General features: G+C 60.6%; 1 protein-coding gene across 30 annotated transcripts in view; it reads left to right on the top strand.

Moving 5' to 3' along the window:
* ARHGEF10 (Rho guanine nucleotide exchange factor 10) overlaps positions 1–26,706 on the top strand; it is a 90,174-nt gene that overhangs the window by 44,304 nt on the left and 19,164 nt on the right. For 23 of the 30 annotated variants that reach the window (XM_072763938.1, XM_072763928.1, XM_072763924.1 and 20 more), the window contains 15 exons: positions 2,273–2,379; positions 3,067–3,144; positions 3,282–3,461; positions 4,645–4,761; positions 6,373–6,465; positions 9,911–10,081; positions 11,643–11,788; positions 13,208–13,383; positions 20,703–20,818; positions 21,150–21,277; positions 21,401–21,501; positions 22,776–22,897; positions 24,007–24,093; positions 25,666–25,871; positions 26,312–26,469. In XM_072763938.1, coding sequence (XP_072620039.1) covers positions 2,273–2,379; positions 3,067–3,144; positions 3,282–3,461; positions 4,645–4,761; positions 6,373–6,465; positions 9,911–10,081; positions 11,643–11,788; positions 13,208–13,383; positions 20,703–20,818; positions 21,150–21,277; positions 21,401–21,501; positions 22,776–22,897; positions 24,007–24,093; positions 25,666–25,871; positions 26,312–26,469 — 1,986 coding nt within the window. The remainder of the gene's footprint in view (positions 1–2,272; positions 2,380–3,066; positions 3,145–3,281; positions 3,462–4,644; positions 4,762–6,372; positions 6,466–9,910; positions 10,082–11,642; positions 11,789–13,207; positions 13,384–20,702; positions 20,819–21,149; positions 21,278–21,400; positions 21,502–22,775; positions 22,898–24,006; positions 24,094–25,665; positions 25,872–26,311; positions 26,470–26,706) is intronic. The other 7 variants (XM_072763943.1, XM_072763927.1, XM_072763935.1 and 4 more) reach the window with 1 other exon arrangement.

Raw genomic sequence — 26,706 nt, 5'->3', positions numbered from 1 at the left:
TGGCGTTAAAACGAACTAGATTCTGGTATGAATTTGCGTCCCAGTGAAGTCTTAGCGTCTCAAAACAGGACGCAGGAAGGGTGGGCGCAGCCCCAGCAGGTCACTTGGAGAGGAGACGGCTGGGTCGGGGGTTCTGACGGGGTGTGTGCCCGACGAGGTGCAGAGCGCCTGCCCGGTGCCCCCAGGATCAACACCTGCAGAGCACGGGCAGGGTCCGAGAGGTGCCGAGCTTGGGATTTGGGCCGTGGTGGTCCGGGTGGTCCCGGTGGTCAGAAGGGCTGGCTGAGGCCCCGCTCCAGACCCTGAACCAGGATCGGTGGATCCGTGCCGGGCAGGGTGGGCTGACTTAGTGGTTCTGCACCTTGGCTGTCCTCGTGCATCAAGTGGGAGCTTTTAAGAAATCCCACGTGCCGAGGTCCCGCAGCCCTGGGACCAGTGAAGCCCGAGGTGGCTCTGCTTACTAGAAGGCCTGTTTCTATTTCTTTTTAAGACTTTATTATTTGAGATCAATTTTACATTCACAGCAAAACTGCAAAAACAGTGCAGAGATTTTCCATATATACCCCGCCCCCTGCTGTCACAGCCTCCCCCCAATGCCAGCTCCCCTGCTGCAGCTCCCCCACCAGCCCCTGCACCATCCTCCACCAGCCTCCCCCCCAGCACCCCCCCCCAGCTGCTCCCCCACCAGCTCCCCCCTCCCCCCGCCCAACCAGTTGGTACCTTTGTTAGAACTGATGAAGCGGCATAGACGCGTCCTCATCACCCAGAGTCCTGGTGTACGTGGACCCCTTAGGTGTCAGGGTGGTGCGGGCTGCAGGCTTGGGGACAAGCCCAGGGACAGGCGGTAGAGCTGCCCCCAGCGTGGCTTCATGCCCTGCGCCTCCGCTGCCGCCTGCACGGCCCACCCTCCGCCATAGCCCGGTGGCCTCTCATCTCTGTGCCGTCTCTGCGGCGTCGCCGGCCCAGACTGGTCGGGGTGGGCATCATCAGGAGCGCACACTCGTCACGCTGGCCTCTTCCCCTAGGGACCTGTGGTCCAGGCTCCCCTGTCCTTTCATGGCTTGAAGGCTCTATGTCCCGCGTCTGTCCTGCGTGTGCGCGGACTGTGGCTTGTGCCCATCACCTACCGAGGGGCGTGCTGGTCACTTCAGGCTTTGGCCGCCATGGATGAATGCGGTCGCGTCCGTTGAGCTTTCATGGGGCAGAAGGCAGCAGCTGCTTTGGGTAAACACGAAGGAGCGTGGTTGCTGGGTCTTAGGGCAAGAGGACATGTAGCTCTGTGCGAAAGCAGGGACCGTCCTCCACGGGGCCGCCCCTTCCGCCTCGTGGGTGCCGAGCAGGGCTCCCATGGTCCCGGCCCCCCAGTAGGAGGTGTGCTGGGCGCTCAGGGCCTGGGCCCGTCTTGGGGCCGTGTAGACACTGGCCAGGTTTTTGATGCTCCTCAGGGACTTTTTTGTGCAGCCGGGTTCTGGGTATTTGGATTTGGTCATCTCTGGCTCTTACTACCTGAGAATTCCTCTGCTTTCCAGTTTTCCAGCCATTTTGTGGATTCTGTATTTAGCTACAGCCCAGTTTTTGAAAGTGATTTTAGTTTGGGTCTAAATGTTTTGATTTGACGGAAGCCGTGCTTTCCCAGTGAGAAAGGCCAACAGAAAGTCAGGAAATCCACCAAGTATTTGGCGGATTACTGAGGGTGGGTCTTAGCCTCCCTTCTTTGCTTCTGAACGCAGTATTTTGGACATTTATTTATCTGTTCTTCTAGGTTAAAAACTTAACCTTATTTGATAGCAATCTATTTTTTTATTTAAAGTAACTTAGACTTCTTGTAATAGAAGATTTCAAGCCAATAATGAAAACCCAACGGTAAGAAACCCACGTGACCCCACGCTCGCAAGTATCGAGCCGTTCGATGTTAAGCATTGAAGTGTTTATTTCTGAACACCAGCCAGCTCTTCAGGGGGCACCTCTGCCGTACGAAATTCGACTTCAAAGTATTGAAAATTCCAAATCTAGGTGCACCCCGTGTTCCCCTAGTGGAAAGGATATTTTCTTGGGTTTGCTAAAATGGCAGTTTCATCACTGCCAGGTGCAAAGCACACGCGGAAGATTGGAGTGTCTGCCCGGAGCATTGATTTGACTGCTCTTTTTCTTTTCTTTTTCTTTTTTTTTTTTTTTTATCACACTGTACCATTAGGACTATATCGCGTCAAAAAAAAAAATAAAGGAATATATTGCGTCAATGTGAAATTCATGCCTTCTGACTCTTTTTAAGACCACAGATCCTGTCTTGAAGAGGAGCAGAATTTGTTCATTGACGTTGAGTGCAAGCATCCGGAAGCCATCCTGACGCCGATGCCTGAGGGCCTGTCTCAGCAGCAGGTAGGAGGCGGCGTCTCCGGGCTCAGCCCCTGCCCCTCGGCCCAGCAGCCGCCTGAGCTCAGGGCAGGGTGGTGGCCTGGGAGGAGGGGGTCCTAGAGGCTGCCTGACCGAGATCCTGCGCTCGTGTCCGTGTCCTGGCGGCCGTCACGGCTCAGACTCCGCAGGCCCGACGGCGGTGCCCAGCGCCATGCCCGGCGCGTCCCAGGGATGCGCATGCGTGTCTGTGGCCTGAGCAGCCTCACTTTGCCCACTGGCCTCTGCCTCCTGCCTGGGTCTTTGGCCTAAAGCTCTGGGCCAAAATAAATAATCGACTCTCCCACCTTTCAAGGGTGTTGTCTTGTGCGACATCAGAATCCTGTCCTCATCATACACGTCGCTGCTAGCACGGAGTCAGCTGGAGCCACGTCCTCACCCTTCACCCAAACGCAAGCCGCCCCGCACCTCTGCGTGCTGCTGTCCTCACGGCTTACCCTGTGAGGTTTATGGTGTCCGTCGCCACGGCAGCGGGCTTGTACGTCTTGCGTCTGTCACCTTAGCTAATAGGCCACTCGAAGTACCTTGGAGGCCTGCGGAGGTTCCCCCGCCTGCGGTTTTGGAGACAAAGCACCAAATGAGCCAGTTTATCAGCAGCGAGCACCGTCCCCCCGTCCCCTGCCCAGTGGCCACAGTGTGTTTTCCGATCAACAGGTCGTGAGAAGATACATCCTGGGCTCGGTGGTCGACAGCGAGAAGAACTACGTGGATGCTCTTAAGCGGATTCTGGAGGTACGTGTGTCGCGGGGTGGACCCGGGTCACCATGGCCCTTCGCCTATGTGTGTGGTCATGCACAGACCGACCGTGGGCAGCCTCCCCAGAGACGCTGAGCTCCGGGTCTTTGTGTTTTCATGCGTGTCTTTATCAGCAATACGAGAAGCCACTGTCGGAGATGGAGCCAAAGATCCTGAGTGAGAGGAAGCTAAAGATGGTGTTCTTCCGAGTGAAGGAGCTGCTGCAGTGCCACGGCATGTTCCAGATTGCGCTGGCCAGCCGCGTGGCCGAGTGGGACTCGGTGGAGACCATCGGGGACGTCTTCGTGGCTTCGGTGATCGCCAGCGCGCCCCCGCCCCACGGAGCTCGCCCGTGCCCTGTGCCGTTTGCTGTCCTTGCGGGTGGGCAGAGGAGGTCTCCCGCCGGGCGTCCCGGTCAGCGGGCCGGGTCCGCCCGGGGCCCTCGGAGGCCACGGCGCTCTGCTCAGGGGCACGTGCTCTAGAGCACCGGGGGCACCGCCCGAGGCCGGCGGCAGGGCGGCAGCATCCCCGGAGCGTCCCCAGGCAGTGGAGCGGGCCTTCTGTGGCCGAGCCGGGGCCCTGCAAGCAGTGTGCCGCCCTGGCCCGTGTGCCCCCGGGGTCAGGTCTCTGCCCACGCACGTGGGAGGGAAGCACGACTGCGTTAACCTTTCCTGGCGGGGGAGCCTCCGGCGTGCGTGGACGTGACAGGCCGCCCGCACAGGAACGGGAACGGGAGTTCTTACTAAAGTACTTGTGTGATCCCGTTCAGGGCCCTTATGAAAAACAGAGGAGGAAGACGCGGATGTTTCCTGTGCTGTGACGTTTCCTGGCTATTTTATGCATTTGGTGTCTACATTTACTTTGTCTTGAAATATTTCTTGAAATATTTACCCGGGGGATGTTTTTTTTAAAGGAAAAAACTTTAAAAACATCCACTTCAGGTAAAAGCATTTTTTTCCGTGACAGTCACATGAGGCACCTGCTTACAGATAGGACTGTTTATCTTGAGAACGTGTGGGGTCTTAGGAGAGTGTCAGAGGGAGGCCCTTGGTGTTAGGAACCCGGGGCAGCAGGCCGACGTGGCCGGAGAGGATCGGTCTCTGGCTGCCCTGGGGAGTTCCCAGGGGAGGCTCCGCGCCCGCGGGTCAGGGTCCTGGGGCCTGCGTGGCGTTCTCTCCTGGGACACCCTCCTCTCTGGTCGTCTGTGGTCAGGGCCACTGCTTAGCTGAGGGCCAGACCGCCAGCAGCCTGAACGGCAATGCCGGCAGCGCATCGAGGCCACAGTTAGGTCGTGCAGCTGCGTAAACAGTGCCTAACCCGTGGGCTGAAAAAAAAAAAAAATCACACACGTTTGTGATGAAGTGGGTCCTGTGGAAACCTCCCAGGGCCCGAGGGGTGGTCTTTGGGGCAGTTTTCAGATCTTCTGTTGCAGCCGGGTGCAGGGAGCCCCGGGGCCCACGCGCTGCTGATAGTTCTCCATTTGCTCCGACGTTCCAGTTTTCCAAATCCATGGTGCTGGACGCCTACAGCGAGTACGTGAATAACTTCAGCACCGCCGTGGCCATCCTCAAGAAGACGTGTGCTACCAAGCCTGCTTTCCTCGAGTTCTTAAAGGTAAGCACTTGTGTTTTCCTTCTGGGTTCCCACACCCTCCAGTGAAAGGTTCCACGTCAAAATGCTTCTCAGTGAAATTCTCACCACACTCTGTCTCTAGACATGTAACGTTATTTATCATAAAGATTTTGACCAAATGTTGGGTCAGTTCTAGAAATAGAGATGAGTCTGCAGCGGTGGCATCATTTTTTGGAAATAAGCTATGTTTTGCGCATCCTTGGAACAGTGTAGGTGGATGGACAGATGGAAAGGTAAGGTCTGGCCCCAAAGGAAGCTGCTTTGGCTTCCTGTCTGTCAGCATGACGTTAGGGGCAGCAGACAGAGTTTGGGATTGGGGTGGAGTCTTCGCCCCCTACAAGTCAGAGCAGTAAATGGGCCCCTCCCTGGGCCGGGGGCTTGGTCCCTGGGCTGGTGTCAGGTGCACAGCGAGGGGAGGTGCGTCGGACTTGGGCGATGGGGAGTGTCTGCCGAGGGCTGTTGCTGAGCTGGGGTCTTCAGCCCACGGCCCCTCACCGTGACCAGCCACCCACCCGGACCTCGTTTGCACGAGACCCCAACTCCGATCGGGAACCTTGAGCCAAGGTTCGTGCGTGTTACCTGAGCTGAATTCCCAAAGCTCCTGCTCCCTGCAGCGAGCGGACTTGGGCGGGAGTCTCGCCGGCCGTCCCTCCCCCGTCAGTCCGCCCCCGGCGGTGGGGCCTCGGTGCTCCGCGGCCTTTCCGTGCCGCAGCAGCACAGCTCCTGGAGGAAGGCAGTGCAGGCGACTCGCACGTTTACCTCCGTGGAGGAGGCTGTAACGGTCCTGTGGACGCTGACCGAACCCGAGATGTCAGCCGGGGAGGCGGCCACAGCCCCCGCTGGCAGGCGACCTCCTTCCTACCGGGAGGCCTGGGGATGGGCACGTGTGTCGTCAGGGCCCAGCCCGGGATCGTGTCAGGAGGCTGGGCTGCCCTCGTGGTGCTGGGGCCGGTCCCTCGCTCTGCCATCCGACCGCACAGCTCCCTTGGCTGGAGAGACCCGACCCTGGGTGTGCAGGTGGTCCAGCCGGGTGGGGGTCCCCGGCTCAGGGACACGGGCCAGGGGATGAGCCTGCCCCTGGCACATGAGAGAGGGGCCCTCGGGCTGGATGCCCTGGCCGCAGCCGCTCCTGGGCCAGCTCGGACAGGCTCGGACCCAGGGACACCCCACTGCTCACCCCGAGACCCCACAGCAGAGCCGGGTGAGGCCGGCAGCGGCCGCTGCAGAGAACTTGGCGTGGGGTGTGGGGCAGGCTTCCTCTAGGGGCCCTGGCTGCTCTTGTTTGGGAGTCCGTGATCCTCTTCCTGTTTAAGTAAGTGCACTTTTCAGTACCTAGAGGATTGCAATGGCTTCATAAAGGGCCGAACCCTGCCTGGCAGTCGGAGGTGGCTCTGAAAGCCTCCAGCGAAAAACCCCGAAGATTCCGGTGCAGAGCCTGCCGCGACAGGCTGCAGACCTGGCGACTCGGGTGGGCATGTCCTGCGGTGCGGGGTGCAGGACGGGGCGGGGCTGCGGGTGGGGGTGACCCCGGCCCCGGCGGCGGAGCTGGGGCCAGCACTGGCCGAGTGCGAGTAAGCGAGCTTCTCTCCACAGCAGTGCCAGGAGTCCAGCCCCGACCGCGTCACGCTCTACAGCCTGATGATGAAGCCCATCCAGAGGTTCCCGCAGTTCATTCTGCTGCTGCAGGTAAGGACACACCCCTGCCCATGACTGTGGACAGCAGTGTCCCTTCTGCTTCTGTCTCCGACTTCCTGTCCTCCCCCAGCACTTCCAGGAGGGCAGGGGGAGGGCGCCGGACCTCCACTAGCCTGTCTCCCACTAGCCAGGACCCCCTCCCACTAGCTCAGACTCCCACTAGCCTGGAAGCCCACTAGTCTGTCCCCCACTACCCGGGACCCCCCCTTCTAGCTGGGATCCCCTCTAGCTGGACCCCTTCTAGCCGGACCCCTTCTAGCCTGGGCCCCCTCTAGCCTTGACCCCCAGTAGCCGGCACCCCCACTAGCCTGGATCCCCTCCAACCCGGATCCCCTCTAGCCAGGATCCTCAGTAGCCGGGACCACCCCCACTAGCCCAGACCCCCTCTAGCCAGCTCGTGAGCGGCCAGGCGGGGCGGGGCTTTGCTCCCCAGGGCCAGAGCGGTATCCGCCCCCTTCTGCCATGGTCAGGGCCTGGTTCTAGGATCAGGTGGAAAATGACCCACGCCTGTGCTGCACGGGTCGGTGGGTCGGTGGGCTCGGGAGCCCAAGTCAGGACTCAGACAAAGCGTGCCCGTCGTGAGGGGGCTGCACAGACGGTGCAGGGGGCGGGGACGCCGCGGCAGGAGGCTCAGTGGCCGCCCCAGCATCGTCAAAAACTAAAGATGCGCAGAGTGGTGGGTGTGGCTCCCAGCGACAGCGGCTCTGAGTGCGGATGATGCGCCGTCTGTGCCCACTTGGTCCCCCTGGAGCCTGGGTCCCCGCCCGTGCCCGGGACAGGTCTCCTGTGATGCCCAGCCTGCTGCTCCCGCGGCCCCAGTGTGGAGTCGCAGCGCAGATCGCGGTGCCCTCCCTGCAGACGAGGGGCGTCTCCCTCGGCATCAAGCCCGCTGCCGCCGGCAGCCGAGTCTGTGGGGAACGTACCTCGTGACCCACGATGCCCTGAGACCCTGAGAGGAGGGTGCCCACGGTTATGCGTTGGTCTCTGCTGTTTCCGATCCGAGGCGCACAGGCCGTTTCTGGTGCCGGTTGCCTGTGTACTTGTCCCATCGGGTCCTGGTTCCCAGCGTAGGCGTTAGAGTCTCAGTAACAGAAACTGGGTTTGTTCTGCTTTGTTTTTTTACCCCTAGAATCAAAATATCCAGAAAATGTGTTTTGCTCCAGTTGTTGGGTATTTACTAAACTCTGAACGTAGGAGGCTCCAGGCAGGCGGTTTGGTGAGGAAGACGGTGGGGGAGGCGATTAGACACTCTCTTCTTCGGCTACGTGGAGACGCAGGGACCAGGGGCAAAGGCCTAACCACCTCCCAGTCCGTGCGCTGCGCGTGCAGACCCTCGTGCAGACCGTGCTTGGCGACGTGCCCGCAGGTGCCTGGCAACCCCTGGCCGCCCACGTCGCACCTAGACGCCTCGCTCCTGGTGGTTTTCTGTTCTCACTTAGCTGGAGTTGGGTGTGATTTTCAGTGTAGCTCGTCAGCTTTCGGTTCACCGTTCGTAAGTCGCAGCAAACCCTTGACCCAGGTGTTCACCGAGGTGTATTCCTTAGGGCGGGAGGGCCGTGGGAAGCAGAAGGAGCCATCAGAGGTTGGGCTCCGAGCCTCGTGCCGGTCAACCGCAGGGGCCTGGGCCTGGCGGCGTATCTTGGATTTAGGCCCGAGGATGCTCCGTGGACGTTGTGGTCACCGCCCCGCCTAGTTCCCTCGGGCTCCATGAGGCCAGTCCCTCTGTGGGTCTCCCTCCTCCTCCCGCCCCGTCCGTCTGGGCCCAGCAGACTCACCTGAGAACTCTGGGATTTGGGCGAGTGGTTCCCTGGCCAGTGAGGGGGCGGCGGAGGGTTGGGCACGTGGGGAAACGCGCGGTTGGGCGCAGGGAGTCCGCGGTGTGTGCGTCTGAGAGGAGGGCGAGGGCCCCCCAGGGCCCCAGGGCTCCCCGGAGAGGTGCTCCGAGGAGAGGTGGTCCCAGGAGCTGTCCCTGGGGGGGGGCGGGGCCCAGGGCTCGGGGCTCGGCTGGCCCAGGGTGGGCGCCCTGCTCTGTGCACGCGGGTCGGGTGGCCGTCACCGTCTGCTGCCTCCTGCTGTCCCGGGCCCGTCAGGTGCCCCGCTGCCCTTCTCTGCCCTGATGCCCAGCTCTCCGGGCCCTGCTGGGGCTCAGACCCCCGCAGCCCTCCCTGAGCCCCGGTGAAGCTGAGCCCCGGCTCTCGGACACGTGGTCCTCCAGGAATCTTTGTGTCACTTCCCACGACCGTTTCCTGTCCTGTGTTGGACGCACGTGGGTCGGGGCCTGGATGCAGCAGCAGACTTCCCGTCTTGCTCCCGGGGTGCTCTCCCGGCATGCGGCGGCCCCAGCCGGTGGCCCCGCAGCTGCGGTGCGTGTCCTGATGGTGCCAACGGCGGCAGCCGCCAGCTGTGACCTCGGAGCCAGAATGCGCTGTCGGGTGCTTTACTCGCCTCAATAGGACTTGAAGGGACTCTGAGGGAACGCGCATGTAGCACGGTACATGCAGCTCGCTAAGACCAGAAACGCTGCCTCGTTTCGCAGGGTTTTGTTTTCTCAGGTAAGAAGCAGGTTACAAGACGAGGGTGCTGTTGGATTGCAGGCAGGTGGGGCTGGCATAGCCGCGGGGGGATGGCGGTGGGCTGGGCTAGGTCTGAGCCGGCGAGCCCCCGACCGTGTGCCCCCTTGAGCAGACAAGCGGCCGAAGGCCAGCGAGCGTCCTCTGTACGAGCGAGGGGACAGTGCTGTGACTGTCGCTTCACTGTTGCTCTTTTTTTTTTTTTCTAAACATTTTACTAGAAATGGGAGGGGGAGCGGCGGAGAGAGAGGGAGAAGCTGAGCAGGGAGCCCAATGCGGGACTCGGTCCCAGGACCCCGGCATCGTGACCTGAGCTCCCCGCGGAGCCACCAGGTGCCCCTGGATGTTGCTCTGGGAATCCTGCGCCCAAGTGACGCACAGGGCTCCGTTGTCTGGGTGACCGTGTTGCCGCTGCCTGCTGTGCGTCCTCCCTGCAGCCTCCTTGTGCCTTTGCGCCCCTCTGTCATTGGCAGGAGGGGGAGGGGCGCCCCCGGGAGCGTGGCGAAGCGGGGGCGCGGGCTCCGTGTCGGTGGGAGCAACAGGCTAGTCGTTAGGCTGGACGGAGTGCGGAGGGCAGGACCCCTCTGAGACCTGGGGTGCAGCCAGTTCCCATTCACGGAGCCCTTTATGGGGAAGTGCTAGTTTTTTCCATTAGCAAAGCCATTTAGTGAGTTCACTTTGTTTTTGCAAAAGGAGCTGCTCCGTGTTTAGCCGAATCCTGAGTTACTTGGCTTCTTCTCTCCCCGGGGCTGGTCCATCCTCCCCCAGAAGCAGGGGCGCAGCGGCCGGCTGGGAGCGCGTGTGTGCCGCCGCCTGCACCCCCGCACCGGCGGTCATGCGTCCCCTCCTACCGTGTTTCTCCCAAGGACATGCTGAAGAACACCTCCAAAGGCCATCCTGACCGGCTGCCGCTTCAGATGGCGCTGACGGAGCTGGAAACGTTAGCGGAGAAGCTGAACGAGAGGAAGAGAGACGCCGACCAGCGCTGCGAAATCAAGCACGTCGCCAAAGCCATCAACGAGAGATACCTGAACAAGGTTGACCGAGGTTTCTCTGTGCTGCGATTCCACTTGCTTCGCACTAATAAGCCTCCGTTCTTTCTGCCGCTTGCTACTAATCTTCTGGAAGCTGCAGCGAGGCCGCGGCTCAGGGCCCTGCCTCGGAAGCCGATGGAGACGTCGGGCGGGTTGGGGCACGTGTCCCTGGGGAAGGGGCCGGGTTCACAAGACCCTCGCCCGGGCCGGGACCCCCACGGAGGTTCAGACCGGCTCCTGTCATGGAGTCTTTCGGCCACCACGCGGTGTCTCATGTTAGATGGTCAGAATGGCACCGGAGGAGGTCACGTGCGGCGTAAGTGGTGGTTGTCACGGAAGCTGAGGGAATCCCCGCAGGAAAGCAGCTCCTAGGCAGAGCCATTTCCACTTTCTATCACAAGTCTTTCCTGCGACAACGAGTGGATTTTATGTAGACCTCCCCGTATTTATTTACGGCCCTGGTCCATAGGAGGAGAGTAATCGATAGGAGTGGTTTTAAATAACCACAAATCCTATTTATCGTTGCTAAAACCATTTTCTGTCTGTAGGGACATTTTCTGTCTCATCTCCTATCAGATGGTGACCCTCAGTGACCTCGCCACAAGAACTTTACCATTATACAGGCTCTCCCTGATTTCCTGAGTGATTGACGTGGGGTTTCTATGAGCTGAAAATCGCAGCCAGTGATGGTCATGCTGTTTAGAATCGTGCTTGCCTGTGGTTGCGGTGTTTGCACGCCCGTGAGGCACAGAGCGACGCAGGCCGACGGGGAAGTGCTGTGCGTCGCTCGCTCCCGGTTCTGTGCCCGTGCGCGCAGCCTCGTCACCCCCGTGAGCACGTCAGGAGTAGGTTGGCTGGGAGCTCGGCCGCTGCAGATTTAGAGTCAGAATGCCCCCTGAACTTCGGATTCCCCCATGTTCTTTTGGGCCGAATAGTCACAATCAGTCTAGCTTCTACATGATTGGTCTCGTCTTATTAACACAAAGCATCTCTGCAAAGGTTTATAAACCAAGTGTTGTGTTCAGCCCCGTGGGACGAATTATGACGTACCCCAACAAACTAAGACGTTTTCTTAATTGGGAAAACAAAACCCCCCGAGTCGCTATCGTGCTCACGAACGTTCTCGGCTGATGTAGCGTCGCACGTAAGAGAACGACTGTGCGGCCGGGCGAGGCAGTGTAAGGATGGAATCTGTGCTCAGGCAGGTCATCCGAGGGGAGGAGGGAGAGTGACAGGTGCAAACAGAGGAGCCCCCCTTTGCTGGATCAGCGTCTCAGCTGGAGAAGGCGAGTTTACAAACAGAGGGTTAGTCTCCCGTCACTGTTGAGGATGATTCCAAACACCGTCTGTACAACGACTTACTTAAAAAAAACCACTTTCGGGATTCTTCGTAGTGTGCACGTGAAGTGTGACGGGAAGTATGCAAATCCTCCGTAAAGAGAAAAGTCTGCCGAACCGTGACGCGTTCTGCTCCTGTGTTGTGCAAGACTTTGGCTCACGCTTTCTCTTCTTTCGGGGGAACTTGGTTGCGGGAACCGTGTCAAGCGTGACTTTGAATGTTCAGCTTCTCAGCAGCGGGAACCGGTACCTCGTGCGGTCCGACGATATGATAGAAACTGTTTACAACGACAGAGGAGAAATCATTAAGACCAAGGAGCGCCGGGTCTTCATGCTCAGTGATGTGTTGATGTGCGCCACGGTCAGTGCACGGTGAGCGTACGTGCCGCGCCCCACATGAGCGGTGGTCCCCTTAGTACCCCCCGTTCAGGGTGCACCGATCTGTGTGCGGAGCTTGGTCGCCTCATCCTGTGACCAAGGGAACAGACAGTCTGGTCCCCCCTGACGCGCTCTCAGCGACGCTCCTGGAAGGTGGTGAAGGGAGGATCCGCTTTGGTCGGGCTGAAATGTGAAAAGAGCCCCTTGGTAGCCTCAGAACATCAGGAGTGGAGATTTGAGATTCAAGCAGGTTCAGTAGAAATTTGGGGCCAAGTTCCTGGGTTCTCTGTTGCTAGGTGTAAAGCCCGCCTCATGCAGCAAATACGCAGTCTTGCACTTGTTACTCAGCATCTGAGCCTGCCTCCTGCCCCTCCCCACGCGGGCTGGAAGTTGAAACGTGAGGGGGACGTCGGGTAGCTTGGGTACCAGCTGGCTCCCAACACGTCAAGTATTTCAGTTTCTTTTTCCTTTTTTTTTTAAAGTATTTCAGTTTCAAGTACAGTGCCCAACATTTTGGCTATTGCTTTCTACATTTTGATTGGGGCGGGGGGGGGGGGGGACTATATCTTAAAGAAAGCAAACTGTGATGATCACTTGTAGTAAGGAGGGGTGAGGTCCCTGGGCACGCCAAGGGCCTCGGGGCGCTGGGAGCCCTGACGCACTGGCCTGGTGGTGGTCGCACATGTGTCTGCTCTAGCTTTTCCACGTAACCAGTTAGGTGCATGCGTGTGTGCTCCATTTTATGGGGAAAAGAAAAAATACCTGGGATTTTTTTTTCATTGTTACATAATAAGTAATTTGATCATGGAGCATAATGGCATGATTTAATTTTTTTAAAGATTTTATTTATCCATGAGAAACACAGAGAGAGGCAGAGACACAGGCAGAGGGAGAAGCAGGTTCCATGCAGGGGGCCTGATGCTGGACTGGATCCCCGGTCTCCAGGATCACGCCCTGGGCTGAAGGTGGCGCTCAACTGCTGCGCCACCGGGGCTGCCCACGTGATTTAATTTTATTGAAATAGTTTTACTATATCCAAGAGTAGAGAAGGAACTTTGGTAAGAAATGGTCAGAGACTGCACAGGAGGTTGTCCCTGCTAACAGTATTTGCCAGGACACAGGAGCAGCTTTGCCCAGGGAGCCATCCGGGAGCATCCGGCCTGTTCCCTTCTGCCTCTGTGGGACCCTGAGCGCTTTCTGGGACCTCGCAGTCCACGCTCTCCCGTCGCCCTGGGTCTGGCAGTGAAGTGCCTGCCCTCACCTAGTGGGAGGCCTCTTTATGGGACCAAACGGCAACTTTGCAAGCAAGTCTGAAGCATCCCGAAGCTTCCTCACTTGAATTATCTAAGGGATAGACAGTACCGTGACTCACGCGGGTGATGAATCCTAAGGAACGGTTTCTCCCTGTTTCAGCACCTCCGACAGCAGCACCATAATGTCATCGAGCCAGAGGTATTTGTTGAAGTGGAGTGTTCCTCTTGGACATGTAGAAGTGATCGAGTACGGCAGTAACGACAGTGCTGGAGAAAGCAGGTGTCCCCCCGTGCACCCGCCCGAGAGCCTGGCAGTGGTCGCCAACGCTAAGCCGAGTAAGTGACATTGTTCTGAGGTGCCCGTGCGGCTCGGGGCCAGCTCCTTGGCTGCAGCGGTGCCCGAGGGCCAGGGAGGTGGCCGGGCTGTGGGAGGCCACCCTCTTGGGAGCCTGTGTTGTGTCGGCTGTGAGCCTGCTCACCCTCCTCTTGCGGCTTGCCCCTGCTGCTGCGCGTCCTCTGGGTTTAGGGGGAAGCCCTGCCGTGTGGGGATGCCTCAGTGTCCCGGTGTGGTTTCTGGTTCAGCACTTGGGGCTCTGGCCCCTGTGTCCCGACCCCGCAGGGGTCTAGGGCCTGCCTGTGGACCTGCTGTAGGCTTGGCTCTGCTGCACGGCCCCCTTGTCTCTCCCCCAGGCTCCCTGCGCAGGGGGGGAGCTGGGCCGTGCTCCTGTCCGGGGAGATGAGCCGGGGCTGCCCTGATACTTTGCCAGCGCGTCAACAGCTGTGTGGCACTTAGGGTTTCTGTTACCAGCGGGGCCTCTGCACTGCAGATTTTGAACTTGGCTGGTATTCAGGACTTCCTTCTTCCCTCTGCCTTTTTTAATGCAAATAAAGCCCCGCTGAGCTTCGCTCACTCGCTGGCCTCTGCCTCCCTTTGGAGCACACAAAACACAGTGAATGGGGACTTTCAGGGAGGGAACCTTTTCATACATGAAACGAGCCTTTGTGTTAAATATATAAATGCTATAAACATATCGGACAACCTTCCAGATTATTTTGTCTCTGACGTGCTCAGAAAAAGGTGCCTTTAAACCCTGTAACTTTTCTGGCTGCGTAGGCACGTCTGTTCGGAATCACAGGAACGTGGCCTGATGAGCATCAGGTCTGATTTGCTGTGGGGGTCTCCCGTTGATCCCGTTTGTGTAACGTTAGCAGTCAGTCGTTCCGTTGGGTAATTGGCCTGGTAAGCTACGTCCCCGGGCGTGTGGTGTCACAGTTCCCACACCCCCGGATCACTGAGCGCTAAGTCCTTCTTGCAGGAACTGCCCAGTCTCAGCTAATAAGGAAAATAGACTGTGTCACGGGTTTTCCACGGCCGGAGGCGTCCTGAGGAGTGGTGCGGGGAGGGGAGGCGAGGGTGCTCTCTGGGCGGACGTAGGTCGGCAAGATTTCACTCAGGTTCAACTTGTGCATCTCATTTGTTAAAAGTTCTTAAAAACCGAGCTAAATCGCTAATATTGATAGCAAATCCTGCCTGGGACTCGGTTTTGTGAACAATATGACGCCTTTGCGTGTTTGCAGTGGTAGCCGTGTTAAAAGGCGCCTTCCTGTGCTCAGGTCACCAGGGCCGGCTTTGACCCTCAGAACGGACGCTGTATTAAGGCCCCAGTACGTTTTCTTACTCATCTTTATGTTTTACAACTTGTATTTAGCTGACGTAGAGGGAGATGTGAACGAATCAGTAATATTCAAGAGGCACATAGCAAGAAGAGTTAATTTTTAAAACACGACTGACCCTTAAAGAACGTGGGGGTCGGGGCGCCGACCCTCATATGTCGAAAATCCACATATATCCTTCGACTCCAAAAATCTTAACTGCCAGAAGCTTGCCGTTGCCCCGAAGCCCTAGCGGGAACGTAAGCGGTCGGCTAACCCGTGTTTTGTAGCCGAATCCCGTGCTGTGTTCTTACGATAAAGACGCGGAACAGGAAGCCTCGGTGAGGAGGTCCCGGGGACACGTCTGTGGCACTGCCGTGTGTTTACCAAGGGAACGTGTGTGGAAGCGGGGCCCGCATAGTTCAAGGCCCTGTCGCTCAGGGGTTGGCCGTGCACAGAAGCAAGGACGCGGGGGCCGTGCCGTGACTGAGCCCACGAGCTCCCGTCCGTAGCGCAAGGGGGCACGGTTCTCATTGGCGGCGAAAAGAAGACGTGTCACTTGGGAGAGTAGCTGGTTTTTCTTCATTTTTCAATTTCAGGGGAAGTCTGTTATTGTACCTTCAGTTTGAAAGCCTGGGAAATACTTGGAAACGGGGGTGTGGGTGTGTTTTGCCGACTTGCCTTGACCTTTTCGCTCTCGCAGGCAAAGCCCGCACGTAACCTCGGGGACAGCACTTGTTCAGGGAGCGCGTTTTCCTTGTTGAGGTGACGCTTGCTCCGCCTCCCCAGACGCCCGCTGCCGTCGTGGGGGGCGGAACGCTTGCCTGGGGTGACTGCGTCATCTTCACGTGCTGTTTGGTACCTTTCAGGGTGGTCTGTGGGGACGGTGCCTCAGTCTGAGGAACCAGGGTGCTGCTAGCTGACGAGCGCGAGGGACCTTACGTGAGGGCGACCGCTCATCGTTTCCCTCCCTGGCGTCGTGACCGGGCACGCAGCAGGCGCTCAACAAGCATCTGTGGATTGAGCAGAAAGAAAGATGGAACCGCCGACCACTGTCAAATTTTTAGCTAAACTGTGTCCTTCCACCGACCTGTTTATCGAAGGCCTTTTCTAACTGAGCACCGCGTTCTGGTAACCCTCAGATGGCTGCGGTGTAGACGCCGCCTCCCGAAGCCCTGGGGCTCGGATCTGAGAACACACGTGCGGCACCATGTCACACAGTCTTCAGCACAAACAAGGGCAAGACGCTTTGAAAGATCAAGGGTGATGGTTTTCCCAGGGAAGATGCTTCCTAAGCTAGGTTTCAACGCGGGAGCAGGATTTTAGCAGAGAGCGAGCGAGCGGTCCTCGATCGATCGATTGGTTCATTCATTCGTTCAGCTGGTGTTGGTCCGACATGTCGCCCTGGCACACGGGGGGAGGAGCGTGTGTGCACGGGGAGTGGCGAGTGCTTTTGTGACTAGAACCTTCCCAGCCTGTGGCGGTTGGGAAGCGTGTGTCCCTCCAGGTGCTGGGGACCCACGGCGGTCTGCTCTGGGGTCCAGCTCCGTCCGCAGGAATACGAACGTTCTGCAAGAGGCTTCTAGGTTATGGTGGAGACCTGGTGCTGGGCAGCCGGCCGGACTGCTGCGTCTGAGGGCAGCGCCGTCCCACTGTCACGTGGTGCCAGTGAGAGCCCGGGAGCTGCTCCAGCCTGGGGACCCTCGTTCCACCTGTGTCTGACGGTCCCCGTACTCTTGTGGCTCCAGTCATAAGCGTGGTGACACGCGAGGAGAGCAAAGCGTAGCATCAGGGCAGGGAAGCAAGAGCCACTACTCAGCTGTTTCTTGGGTGGCAGAGCAGGATGGAGGTGCCTGGTCACGTGTAGGTCATGCTCGCTCCTCCAGGAGAGAGAACCGACGTGCTGTCCATCCAGGGAGGGACCCTCCATCCTCGACAGATCGTGGCCGAGAAGTGCACCAATTCTGCGTGTGTCGGAAGACCGAACTCAAGCCAGACCCCAGGGGCATGTCAGGCTTCGGGTTGGGGAGTCGGGGGCTGCCCAGCGTCCCCAGGGTGCTGGCAGGGAACAACGCATTCGCCACCTAGGCCAGACGCCCCAGGAGCGAGGGTCCCGCTGCTGTCGGGGCTGGACAGCGAGCCGCTCTCTGCGTCAAATCCACGCTGTGCATCCTCCCAGCAGCCAGCGGCCATTGTCGCCGTCGCTCATGCAGAGGAAACCGGTCCCGTCCGCGAGCCTCGGTGTGGCCAGTGTGGCCGGCTGCCTCCTGTGTCTCAGAGCTTTTAGGGAAGGGCTTCTCATTCACCCATAGCGGTTTTGTTCCTTCCAATTCTCCTGCATTTGTCATCCCTTAATTGTTTTGAGAAGCTGAGTAGAGACTCCTGTGCTCCGCCTGTGACTTTCGAACAACTGAGCTCTGGAATCCAGCACTGGAGCCTCGGTCTGTTGTTCAGCCTGAAGACAGCGTGGGCTGCGGCGCTGCCTGGCAACCGAGGCCTGTGGAGCTGCCTGTGCAGCCAGGAGGGGAAGGAGGGGAAGGAGGAGGCGGCCTTGCAGGGGAGGGGGCCGTGCAGGGGAGGGAGCTGCCCACTGAGGGAGTGCAGGGGGAGGGGCTGCGCCCAAGGCCAGGAAGGACCCTGGACGCACCCCCCAGCAGGGCCCCTGAGGAGGGCACTGCTCCCAGCGCCTCCTTGAGCTGTGATATTTCTCTGGCATTAAAGCTCGCTCTTCGGGGCCTGCAGGCTGGCATCTGTGGGTTTGCTCAGGGTCCCGGGTCCCGCGGGCTGGTGTCCGCTCCCAGATCTTCTAAAGTTACTTTGCCAAATTCTCTGCCTTTTCTGGGGGGTGACAAAAGGTTTTCACTGATTTTGCATGCTGGGGACAAGGAAGCCCCAGAGCCCCGGGGCCGTCGCTGCCCTGCCCCTGCCGTGGCTGCGCCCCATGCACCCCCAGGGCCGTCGCTGCCCTCCCCTGCCGTGGCTGTGCCCCATGCACCCCCAAGGCCGTCGCTGCCCCCACCTTCACTGTGCCTCCCCCTCTGTGGGGACTGGGTTTACCAGAAACTAAACTCGCCTGTGGCCAGAGATGAGCGGACTCGAGCGGGTCTGAACAGCCTCAACTCCGTCCCGCAGTGGACTCGAGCACCCCCTGCACTCAGGGAACTGTGCTGCACCGAGCTTGGGGAGGGGACGGGGGTCTCAGTGGGCAGGAGCCTTCCCTGGGAGAGGCCCGTCACCGCCTCTCTTCACCACGTCCCGAGGAGTCGTCTTTGGGCGTCTGGAGGACGGGGTGTGTCCGAGGGGGGCGCACGGTGTACACGCAGGTGCCGATCTGAGGTCACCTAGGGTTTTCGTTCTGGGGTCCTTGCGGATGACGGCGGGGCCAGCCTGGCCGTACTTCTCTGTGGTGGGTGCGCCGCGAGTTAGGAGTGCAGGGCAGGCCTCGGCCTGTGGGACCAGCGTCTGCGTGGGAGCTTCCCGCGGGGCACCAGCAGGCCCTGCACCCGGAAACCTTGCTGCTGCCCTGGGGAGCAAAGCCGGCGCCCCTGCTTGCCACCAGCAGCCTGAACAGAGGCGGAGGGCCAGTGTCCCCCCCCATCCCCAGAGCATCCGCGGAGCGCGCACAGAGTGCCCAGACCTCCTCCTACAGCGAAGAGGGGCCAGGGGAGTGGGGGCCACATCATCTTACAGATGAGCGGGCGGAGACCTGAGCATCTTCAAATTCTGAGCATGAGAGTCCTGGAGGCAGAGGCTGGGCCGACGGAGAGGCGGGTCCTGGGCAGAAACACAGCGCAGGTGCCGCACTGGGGGGGCGGGTTTGTGGGTCTTCCCCCCCCCGCCCCAGAAGGGACTGCGCAGCAGGGCAGCAAGGTGGGAGAGACTTCCGGGTCTCCTCAGGCCTACGTGCTGAGGTCCAACCAGAATACAGCCTGCCCGAGACACCTGGAGACCGGCAGCAGTGTGTCTGCACCTGACCCTCGGCCCTGGCCTCCCCGTGCCCCGGCCTTGCCCCACCCCGGCCTCCCCGTGCCCTGCTGCGGTTCAGGTGTGACATACTGCCGCAGCTCGGGCCTCTGTGTGCCCAGAAGGTGCACTGTTGACGCGGCTGGAAGACTGCAGCGGGGGAGCATGTGCTGCTCCATGACCTGCTTGAGAAGACGACGCAGAGCGGGGAGGCCGTGGCTGCTACGCGAGGCTGGGGCGGTGAGGCAGTCGGGCCGGGGCCTCCGGGGTGACGCCGCTGCTCCCCTCCCGGGCCACGCCTGCCCCTGTTAAGGTTCAAGGGCCATGTGCTCAGCGTAGAAGGGTCGCTTGGCTGTAGGACAATTTGAAGGATTAAACTAAAAGCCAGACGCGGCCAGGCTGGTAGGCTCTTGTCGCCGAGTGATTTTATCACCGAGGCGCGCCCGAGGAGTGTGTCGGGGTCTGCACGTGAAGGCAGATGCGTGGGGTCGCCGCAGGGGTGTTAGGTGAGGTGAACATGCTGTCGAGGGAAAATAAACATGATGAACGTACAGTCGTGGGACAGTTCATGCCCTTTCTTTGTAAGATTTTATGAGAATACTTGGTAGGGGGTTGAGTGTATAGTTTGCCTGGATCAATCCCCAGAATCCGGCCTGGGGCGGGCGTACAGATCCGAGCGAGAGCGTCTCGAGCGCCGTTTCTGCAGGATCACCGATGGTTGCCGTGCTATGCAGCGAGGTGCCCAGCGCGGCTCGAGGAGCAGCGCCCGAGGCTCCGACGTTGGAGCCGCACATTTGCTGGCAGCACCGACGCGTGGTCATGGGCCGGTGCAGAGCCGTCCCGTAATGGGCCGTGCCCCATGCCCGCCGGGAACGCAGGGTGCCTTGGTCGCCTTGGTCCCACTTGTGACACCTGCAGCACAGCCTGAGACCCGCCAGGGGACGTGCTTCCTTCTGGCGGCCCTGCGGAGCCGAGCGGTCCCAGCCGCCACGCTTGCCAGCTGCACTTTTTATTTTTCCCTTAACCATACGTTTGTCCCTTAAAAGAGTCGTAGCCGGTGACACACACGTGTGCTCCTGCTCTGCACGCTGTTGGTGAGGCACCCGGCAGGGCCTTGGCTGCGTCCTGCGGGCAGCGTCCGCCTTACCCCCAGCCGGATGACGCCCGTGGGGCCGACCCCAGGACACTCGCCGCATCCAACCCAGGTTTGCCGGCCACTGGCTGGGGGACCTGGGGCAGCCCTTGTGCACAGACGTGGGAGAGGAGTCGGCTGTCTCCGCGTGTCCCTAACGCTGAGCTCCAGTGGGATCGTGCGTCGGGATCCGGCCTGTGTGTCAGCCGTGTCCTCGCCGGGAGGTGGGGGACGGGGCACCTTGTGTGGCAGGCGGGTGGCCCCAAGTGGGGGCTCTTCCCCGCCTGTGGCCGACCTCCTCTGTTCCCGTCCTTCGGCGTTGGAGGAAGGGCGCTGTGGGTGACCCCGGTCTCGGACACTTGCTTTACGTTAGTGGCGTTTCCAGCTACCTCTTAGCAACCGCAGTTACGTCGACGAGGCTTAGAGAACGCCCCAGCGGCAGAAAGCACGAGAGGCTCTAGGGTAGGACTCGCGGGCCGTGGTCCATGCGCTCAGCTCACGGGCGACAGGCCCTCTGGAAGGGGATGGCAGCCAAGGGCGTGCGGGACGGCGGGGCCCAGGGCAGGGACGAGCTCAGTGGGCGAGCTGGCGACACCTATAGGGCGTGCGCGTGAGCCGGCAGCGTCGTGTCCACGAGACTCCGCGGCTCTGACGAGGGGGCCCGGGGCTGTGAGACGTTAACGTCCCGGGCGCTGCACGAGGGCCCCACACGGGGGGCTCTTGGTCTTTTCTCTAAGTCTGATGTCGTCCCGGATTTAAAGGTCAGAAGAGGAAAGAGACCCCTAAATGCTGCAAGGGATCCACTTTTTAAAAATCCTAAGTCAGCCGGAATTTTAACCCTGGTGTTTTCGGCCTCTGGCGCCGGCGCACGCGTGGCTTCAGGTTTCCACTCTCGCTTCTTCCGCAGACCAGGTGTACGTGGGGCCGGGGCAGCTGTACCAGGACCTGCAGAACCTGCTGCACGACTTGAACGTCGTCGGTCAGATCTCGCAGCTGATCGGGAACCTCCGAGGAAACTACCAGGTAACGTCGGAGCCTCGGCTCCCAACTCTGTTTCTGGTCCCGCGTCGCCGCCGGCGTGTCCCGTGGGGCGTGACAGTGAGGCTGCTCCTGAGAACCGGCCTGATGGTGTGTTTCCTCCCGTTTCCCGTGGGGTGAGACTGTGCGGGGGTCATTTCGTTTGGGGCGGACTCGAGGAGCAGTCTGGTCCTAGGCAGTCCCGCCCTGTGCGACCCGGGCCGCGGGGGCCTCTCGTCTGCACCCTGCTCCCCAAGGGCCCGGGGGCAGGGCCCAGGCTGCAGCACCGCCTGCTTGGGCCTCCCCGACGCCAACACGGGCGTGCGATCCCCCCCAGAACCTGAACCAGGCGGTGGCCCATGATTGGACGGCAGGCCTGCAGAGGCTCATCCTGAAGAAGGAGGAGGAAATCCGGGCAGCCGACTGCTGCCGCATCCAGCTGCAGCTTCCGGGGAAGCAGGACAAGTGAGTGGTGACTCGACAGGGCCGCCGGGCCGGGCCTGAGGGGGCGGCGCGCGGTTCGGTGGCCTGTGGGACCCGGCGGAGCGGTGGAGTCCCGGGGTGCAGCTGTCCCCGTGCTCCTGGCAGGTCCGGGCGGCCCACGTTCTTCACGGCTGTGTTCAACACCTTCACCCCAGCCATCAAGGAGTCGTGGATCAGCAACCTGCAGATGGCCAAGCTCGCCCTGGGTAAGAGCGGGTGCTGTGGGCCACGCGGGGCTCAGCTGCGGGCCCCGGTCCCCGGCTTTCCTGCCTGGCGGGGGCGCCCGTGCCCGAGCCGAGAGTGCCCTGAGAATGCCCTTGACCGTAGACTCATCCTTTAATACAAAAGAACGTGTTCATTTTATTTATTTGAGAGCGAGCAAGAGACTTGCTGTTGAGTGGGGAGCCCGACGTGGAGCTCAGGCCCACGGCCCTGAGACTGTGACGCTTCCCCCACCAAGCCACCCACCTGCCGCCCCTGCCCCCGCACGAGTGATTTTTAAGACGTCACTGTGACGACCTAGGGGTCACACATGAGAACACACCCTTGCTTTTACTGGGAGAACACGTTGACGCCAGCTCAGCCCACGAACAGCAGCGGAGAAGCCCCGTGAGCTGCGGACTGGGGGCCCGTGACCTGGGGCGGGTCTGTGTCCGGCTGCGGCTCTGGCGCCACAGGCGGGAGGAAGTCCTGCTTCCCCTCCGTCACCCGCGGGAGGTCCAGGGCGGCTCCGAGTTGTCAGCGGAGGCCCTGCCAGCGTGGAAGGAGGTCCTGTGGTTCGGCCGGGGACCGGGTGAGGTCTCCTCGCTCCTGTGTCGGCCCCTGAATCAAGCCCCTCTGCAGTGTAGACGTGTGCCTGTAGCTCATTCCCACGCAGATCTGCTACTTAGAAGGCGCAGGGCGTCGAGAATGCGTGTGCTCTGGTCCCCGAGCTGCACAGGGTCCGTAGGCCTGCGATGCTCCCAGCCCACAGGACACCGTGGCCCCCCGCTTGCCGAGCGCAGCGCCCTCCTTCCCCTGTCCCTTTCTCTGTCCTGAGGGGCTCCCTGGGTTGTGATGAGCACGACAGGAACGGCCCAGCCCGTCTCCGACGACAGCGGGCTGACCCGGAAGGCAGCGCCTTTGCCGTTACAGGCCGGACACCTGCGGAGCCGGGGCGCCCAGCTCGCTTGGTGCACGTTTTTCTCCTGTAGTGACGCCACCTGTCACTGAACGGCCCTAGGTGTCTACGTGCGACTCTCGGTGGTTACGCAGGGGCCCCGGGGGGGCGGGGTGGCACGCGGGCAATCAGGTGCTCTTCCAGAACACAGCGCTCAGCGGGCAGCCTTTCCATGAGGGACAGACAGTTGTGTTTTCCAGAAACGGTATTTGGCCCTGAGCCTCGTGCAGGAGTTCCCGTCCGAGGCCGCGGTCCGCACGGTCCCGCCCAAGCAGGAGGCGGCTCAGGTGCCCTTCCCCTTTCTCTTTGATGTGACCGCAGAGGAGGAGAACCACATGGGCTGGTTCTGCGTGGAGGATGATGGGAACCAGATTAAGAAGGAGAGACACCCTCTCCTCGTGGGACACATGCCGGTGACGGTGGCCAAACAGCAGGAGTTCAAGGTGATGGGCAGTGGGCCTGGGGGTGGAGGCAACATTCACGGACACGGTGCTGCCTGGGGGGGGGGGGAGCAGAGTCCCACATTGCCCCAAGGCACCCGCTGTGACACTTCTCTGGGAAAAATGTTAAGGACTTAGATTGTTAGAACATGAAACAGAAAGCCTGATTTTCTGCCCAGTGGTTGCCCCACTGATAGGGGTCCTTGCTGCCCCTGCTGCATTGCGCCCAAGGGTCATCCGGGTGCTGGGGTGTCCTCACCGCCCCTGGTGCATTGCGCCCAGGGGTCATCCGGGTGCTGGGGTGTCCTCACTGCCCCTGGTGCATTGCGCCCAGAGGTCATCCGGGTGCTGGGGTGTCCTCACCGCCCCTGGTGCATTGCGCCCAGGGGTCATTCGGGTGCTGGGGGGTCCTCACTGCCCCTGCTGCATTCTGCCCTGTGGTCATTGAGACCTGGGGGTCCTCGCTGTACCCGGTGCACTCCAGGAATTGTTAGTTCAGAGAGGACACAGGTCTCATGTCTGTCCGCCGGGCCGCCCTGCGCTGGGCATATTCCGTCTCCTTAGTGTGTCCCAGTTAAAGGCCCGTGTTTACCTGGAATGCCTCGCCCTCTTTTGCTAACGCTTGTGCCGATGTGGCCGTTTATTCATGCCCGTGCTCTCTGTTCGGGGACCACAGCAGGTGCCTTCAGGTGCGGATGTGTCTTTGTGTAAGAAGCAAGTTAAGACCTTTGTAGCTCTGCTTTCTGGCCTCTGGCGACACTCAGACCTGGAGCCAGGCTCCCTGGAGCTTCCGGGAGAGGAGGGCGGGCGGGAGGGACAGGAGGGCGTCCATCCCCCTCCTGCCGCTCCCGGGGAGCTGCCCCACCTGCGTGCTGCGCTCCGTGACGCAGGTTTCCGGCAGGAGCTGGGATCTGGATACGGGAGTAAAGACCGATGTCGCTCATTAGCGTTCGCCTCTCAGGAGCAGATTTCTGAGGCTCGTACCTCCTCTCCTGCTTTAATCTGCAGCAAGTAATAACCTGCGGCTTCTGTGATGTGCTCAAGGGACTGTGTCATTCAGACGCCTCCGGGTCCTGTTCTAAACGAGGGCGTCCGGTTTTCTTCTCTGATAGATCGAATGTGCCGCCTACAACCCTGAACCTTGCGTGACCAGTGAGGCCCAGCCAGACTCGCTGTCCACGGTGCACGGCTTCCTGTGGGTAAGACAGGGCGGCGCCTGCGGGTCCGTGTCCACGGCCAGCGTGGGTTTGACAGGTTCCAACGTGCAATCCGCTATCGGTGTCCTGGGTGTCCTGGGCTGTTTATAAGCATGCGAGTCATGAGCCGTGACGGGACTGAGCACTTTTGGGAAAGTTGTGTAATTCTCAGGAATTGAAATGTTTCTGTCTTGTATTTTGCTTTGTTTTTTTGTTTTTTTGTTTTTTTCTTTTAAAGCTTTACTGGATTAGATTCAGCACAGGGACAACCCAGTTAAGTAATAGGATAATTTAAATGTTTCTGCAGTTTGGGTGGTTAAGTTGCATGGGATCTTTTTTTCTTTTTCCCCTTCCAAGACATTGCTGGCTTTTTACCGTGGAAACTTGGCAATCCAAATTAATTTGCTCCAAATCAAGTATTTGCATTTCGCATGCTGCAGTTGCAATGGGCACTTCCAGTCCTTGCAGACGGGGAGAGGGTCCCACGCACCGTGAGGGCTCCCGTGTGCCCTCCTGGGCTCCCAGCCCTGCTCCGCGGGGGCACCCTGCTGTCTGTCCTCCAGCGCCGTGCCCCGACCACCCGACCACCTCTCCAGGCTCCCTGCTCTCGGGTGACCCCTCCACCCCCCACAGCGGAGCCTCTCCCTGGCCGGCGCTCCTCCCTGCATGCACCCAGCAGGAAGGACGGGATGGGCTCACTTCCCTGAGCAGAGAATTGGGGCAGAGAAGGTTTTCTGTCACGCGCACCGTGTCAGTGCCTCCTTGGTCCCCCAGTCGCCGGCGGCTGGCGTGGGCCTGGCGATCCCGCAGCCTTCACCGAACGGCCGTCTGAGCAGGACGCTTCTCTGTAGCACAAGAGGCTGGGGCGTGACGGCACTCCCGAAGCTGGCATGGCGGCGATGGTACCTGGGGCCCCACACCTGGGGCTCCAGCCAGCGCCGACGCCCTGGCTGGCTTCGCAGACCTCACAGGCTCTGCCCCAGGCATTCTTCCTGTTGGCAGCATCTGACCCTTTCCCGCGTGAGGTGGCCGCACTGCATGTTGGGACGGAGCTTGCAGGGTGTCCGTGGGTGTCCCGGTGGCACGCCTGCGGCCCAGGGCGACCCCAGCGCCTCCTGCTTACACGCTACCGGCCGTGTGGGGGGAGGCGCCCGGTGCTCGGGTTCCTTGGGCCTTGCTTTTCTAGCTGAGCCCATCACACAAGTAAACGTCAGCGTTTACTTGTTGGGAACCGATGCTCACCCGGTTGTTAGCCTCTCAGTCGTGCCCGAGCCGGCCGCCACCGTGGCAGAGTGCCCGGCAGCTGGTTCCTCAGGGATAGCAATGGGAGCTAGGAAGAAAACCTCGAAACCGTACTCTCGTTATGAAAATTAAAAGGGAAAGTCACCCCGTAAGTTGAAAAGGAAGCGCGGGCTCCGGTAGCAGATGGTTTAAACCCCGTGGATTCTGTGAAGTGTTGGTTTCCGTGGCAACAGTGGTTCCCGTCCCGCCCTCCCGCCCGTGGCCTCGGAGGTTGGGGTCAGTGTGCCGTGGAAGCTGCAGGTGCTCCTCTAACCCCTCCCACCCCCCATTCAGATCGGCAGCTGCACCAGCCAAATGGGCCAAGTTGCCATCGTCTCGTTTCAAAACTGCAACCCCAAAGTCATCGAGTGCTTCAACGTGGAGTCTCGCATCCTGTGCATGGTGTTCATCCCCGCGGAGGAGCGGCCCGCGGAGCCCGAGGCCACTGCCGGGAGGGCGTCGGGCGTGCCCACCGTCTGCCTGGGCACCGAGGAGGGGAGGTGAGCCCACTGCCAGGGGCGGCCACCGCCCCACCTGCTAGGCTGCGCCCCAAGGCTGGGTCACCGCCCTTAGAACCAGTCCCCTTGGGGTTGCTGCAGCCCCCCGCCCCCCGGAGGCACAGCAGCTACACGAGGTGGGTGTTCACTTGTGTCCCTCACCTGCCCCGACTCCCCATGCCTTGGAGTATAGCAGGGCCGCGGTCTGTGCCCCGGCCTCCTGGATACTGCACCTCGTAAAGGAACCACGGTGGTTCCCTGATGTGAAGCTGCTTATGGAGGGAGAAGTCCTGTTTCTCCTTTACCGTGCAAGGAAGAGATGCGGTGGGGGTGGCGGGGAGGGGCGGAGGTGGCCGGGGCAGGTCGGAGCTGGGGGGGGGGTGTGCTGGCGAGGCCCCGTCACTGAGCAGGGGCGCTCACCGGCCCGCGTCCTTCTCCCGCAGCATTTCCATCTATAAGAGCAGTCAGGGCTGCAAGAAGGTGCGCCTGCAGCAGTTCTTCGCCCCCGACAAGTCCACAGTCCTGAGCCTGGCCTGCACGCCCCAGAGCCTGTACGCCGGCCTGGTCAATGGGGCCGTGGCCGTCTACGGGAAGGCAGAAGGTAGTGGTATCTGTACGTCCCCTCTCCCCGGGGCTTCCAGGGACTCTCTCAGCCTCGGGAGGAGGAGGGCGGTGAGGGAGGGTGGGAGGATGGGGCAGGAGGATGTTGGGAGGATGGTGGGAGGACAGGATGGGAGGATGGGGCAGGACAGGATGGGGGGACGGGGCGGGAGGATGGTGCCCAGCGTGAACATGCAGCCGCACAGGCAGGAAGTGGTTTTGGACCATCGCTGTCCCG

Source organism: Vulpes vulpes, chromosome 7 (genome assembly GCF_048418805.1).
Source record: "Vulpes vulpes isolate BD-2025 chromosome 7, VulVul3, whole genome shotgun sequence".
Taxonomy (NCBI): Eukaryota; Metazoa; Chordata; class Mammalia; order Carnivora; family Canidae; genus Vulpes; species Vulpes vulpes.
The sequence above is the reverse complement of the archived record's forward strand: the minus strand, read 5'-3'. Positions and strand labels throughout refer to the sequence as shown.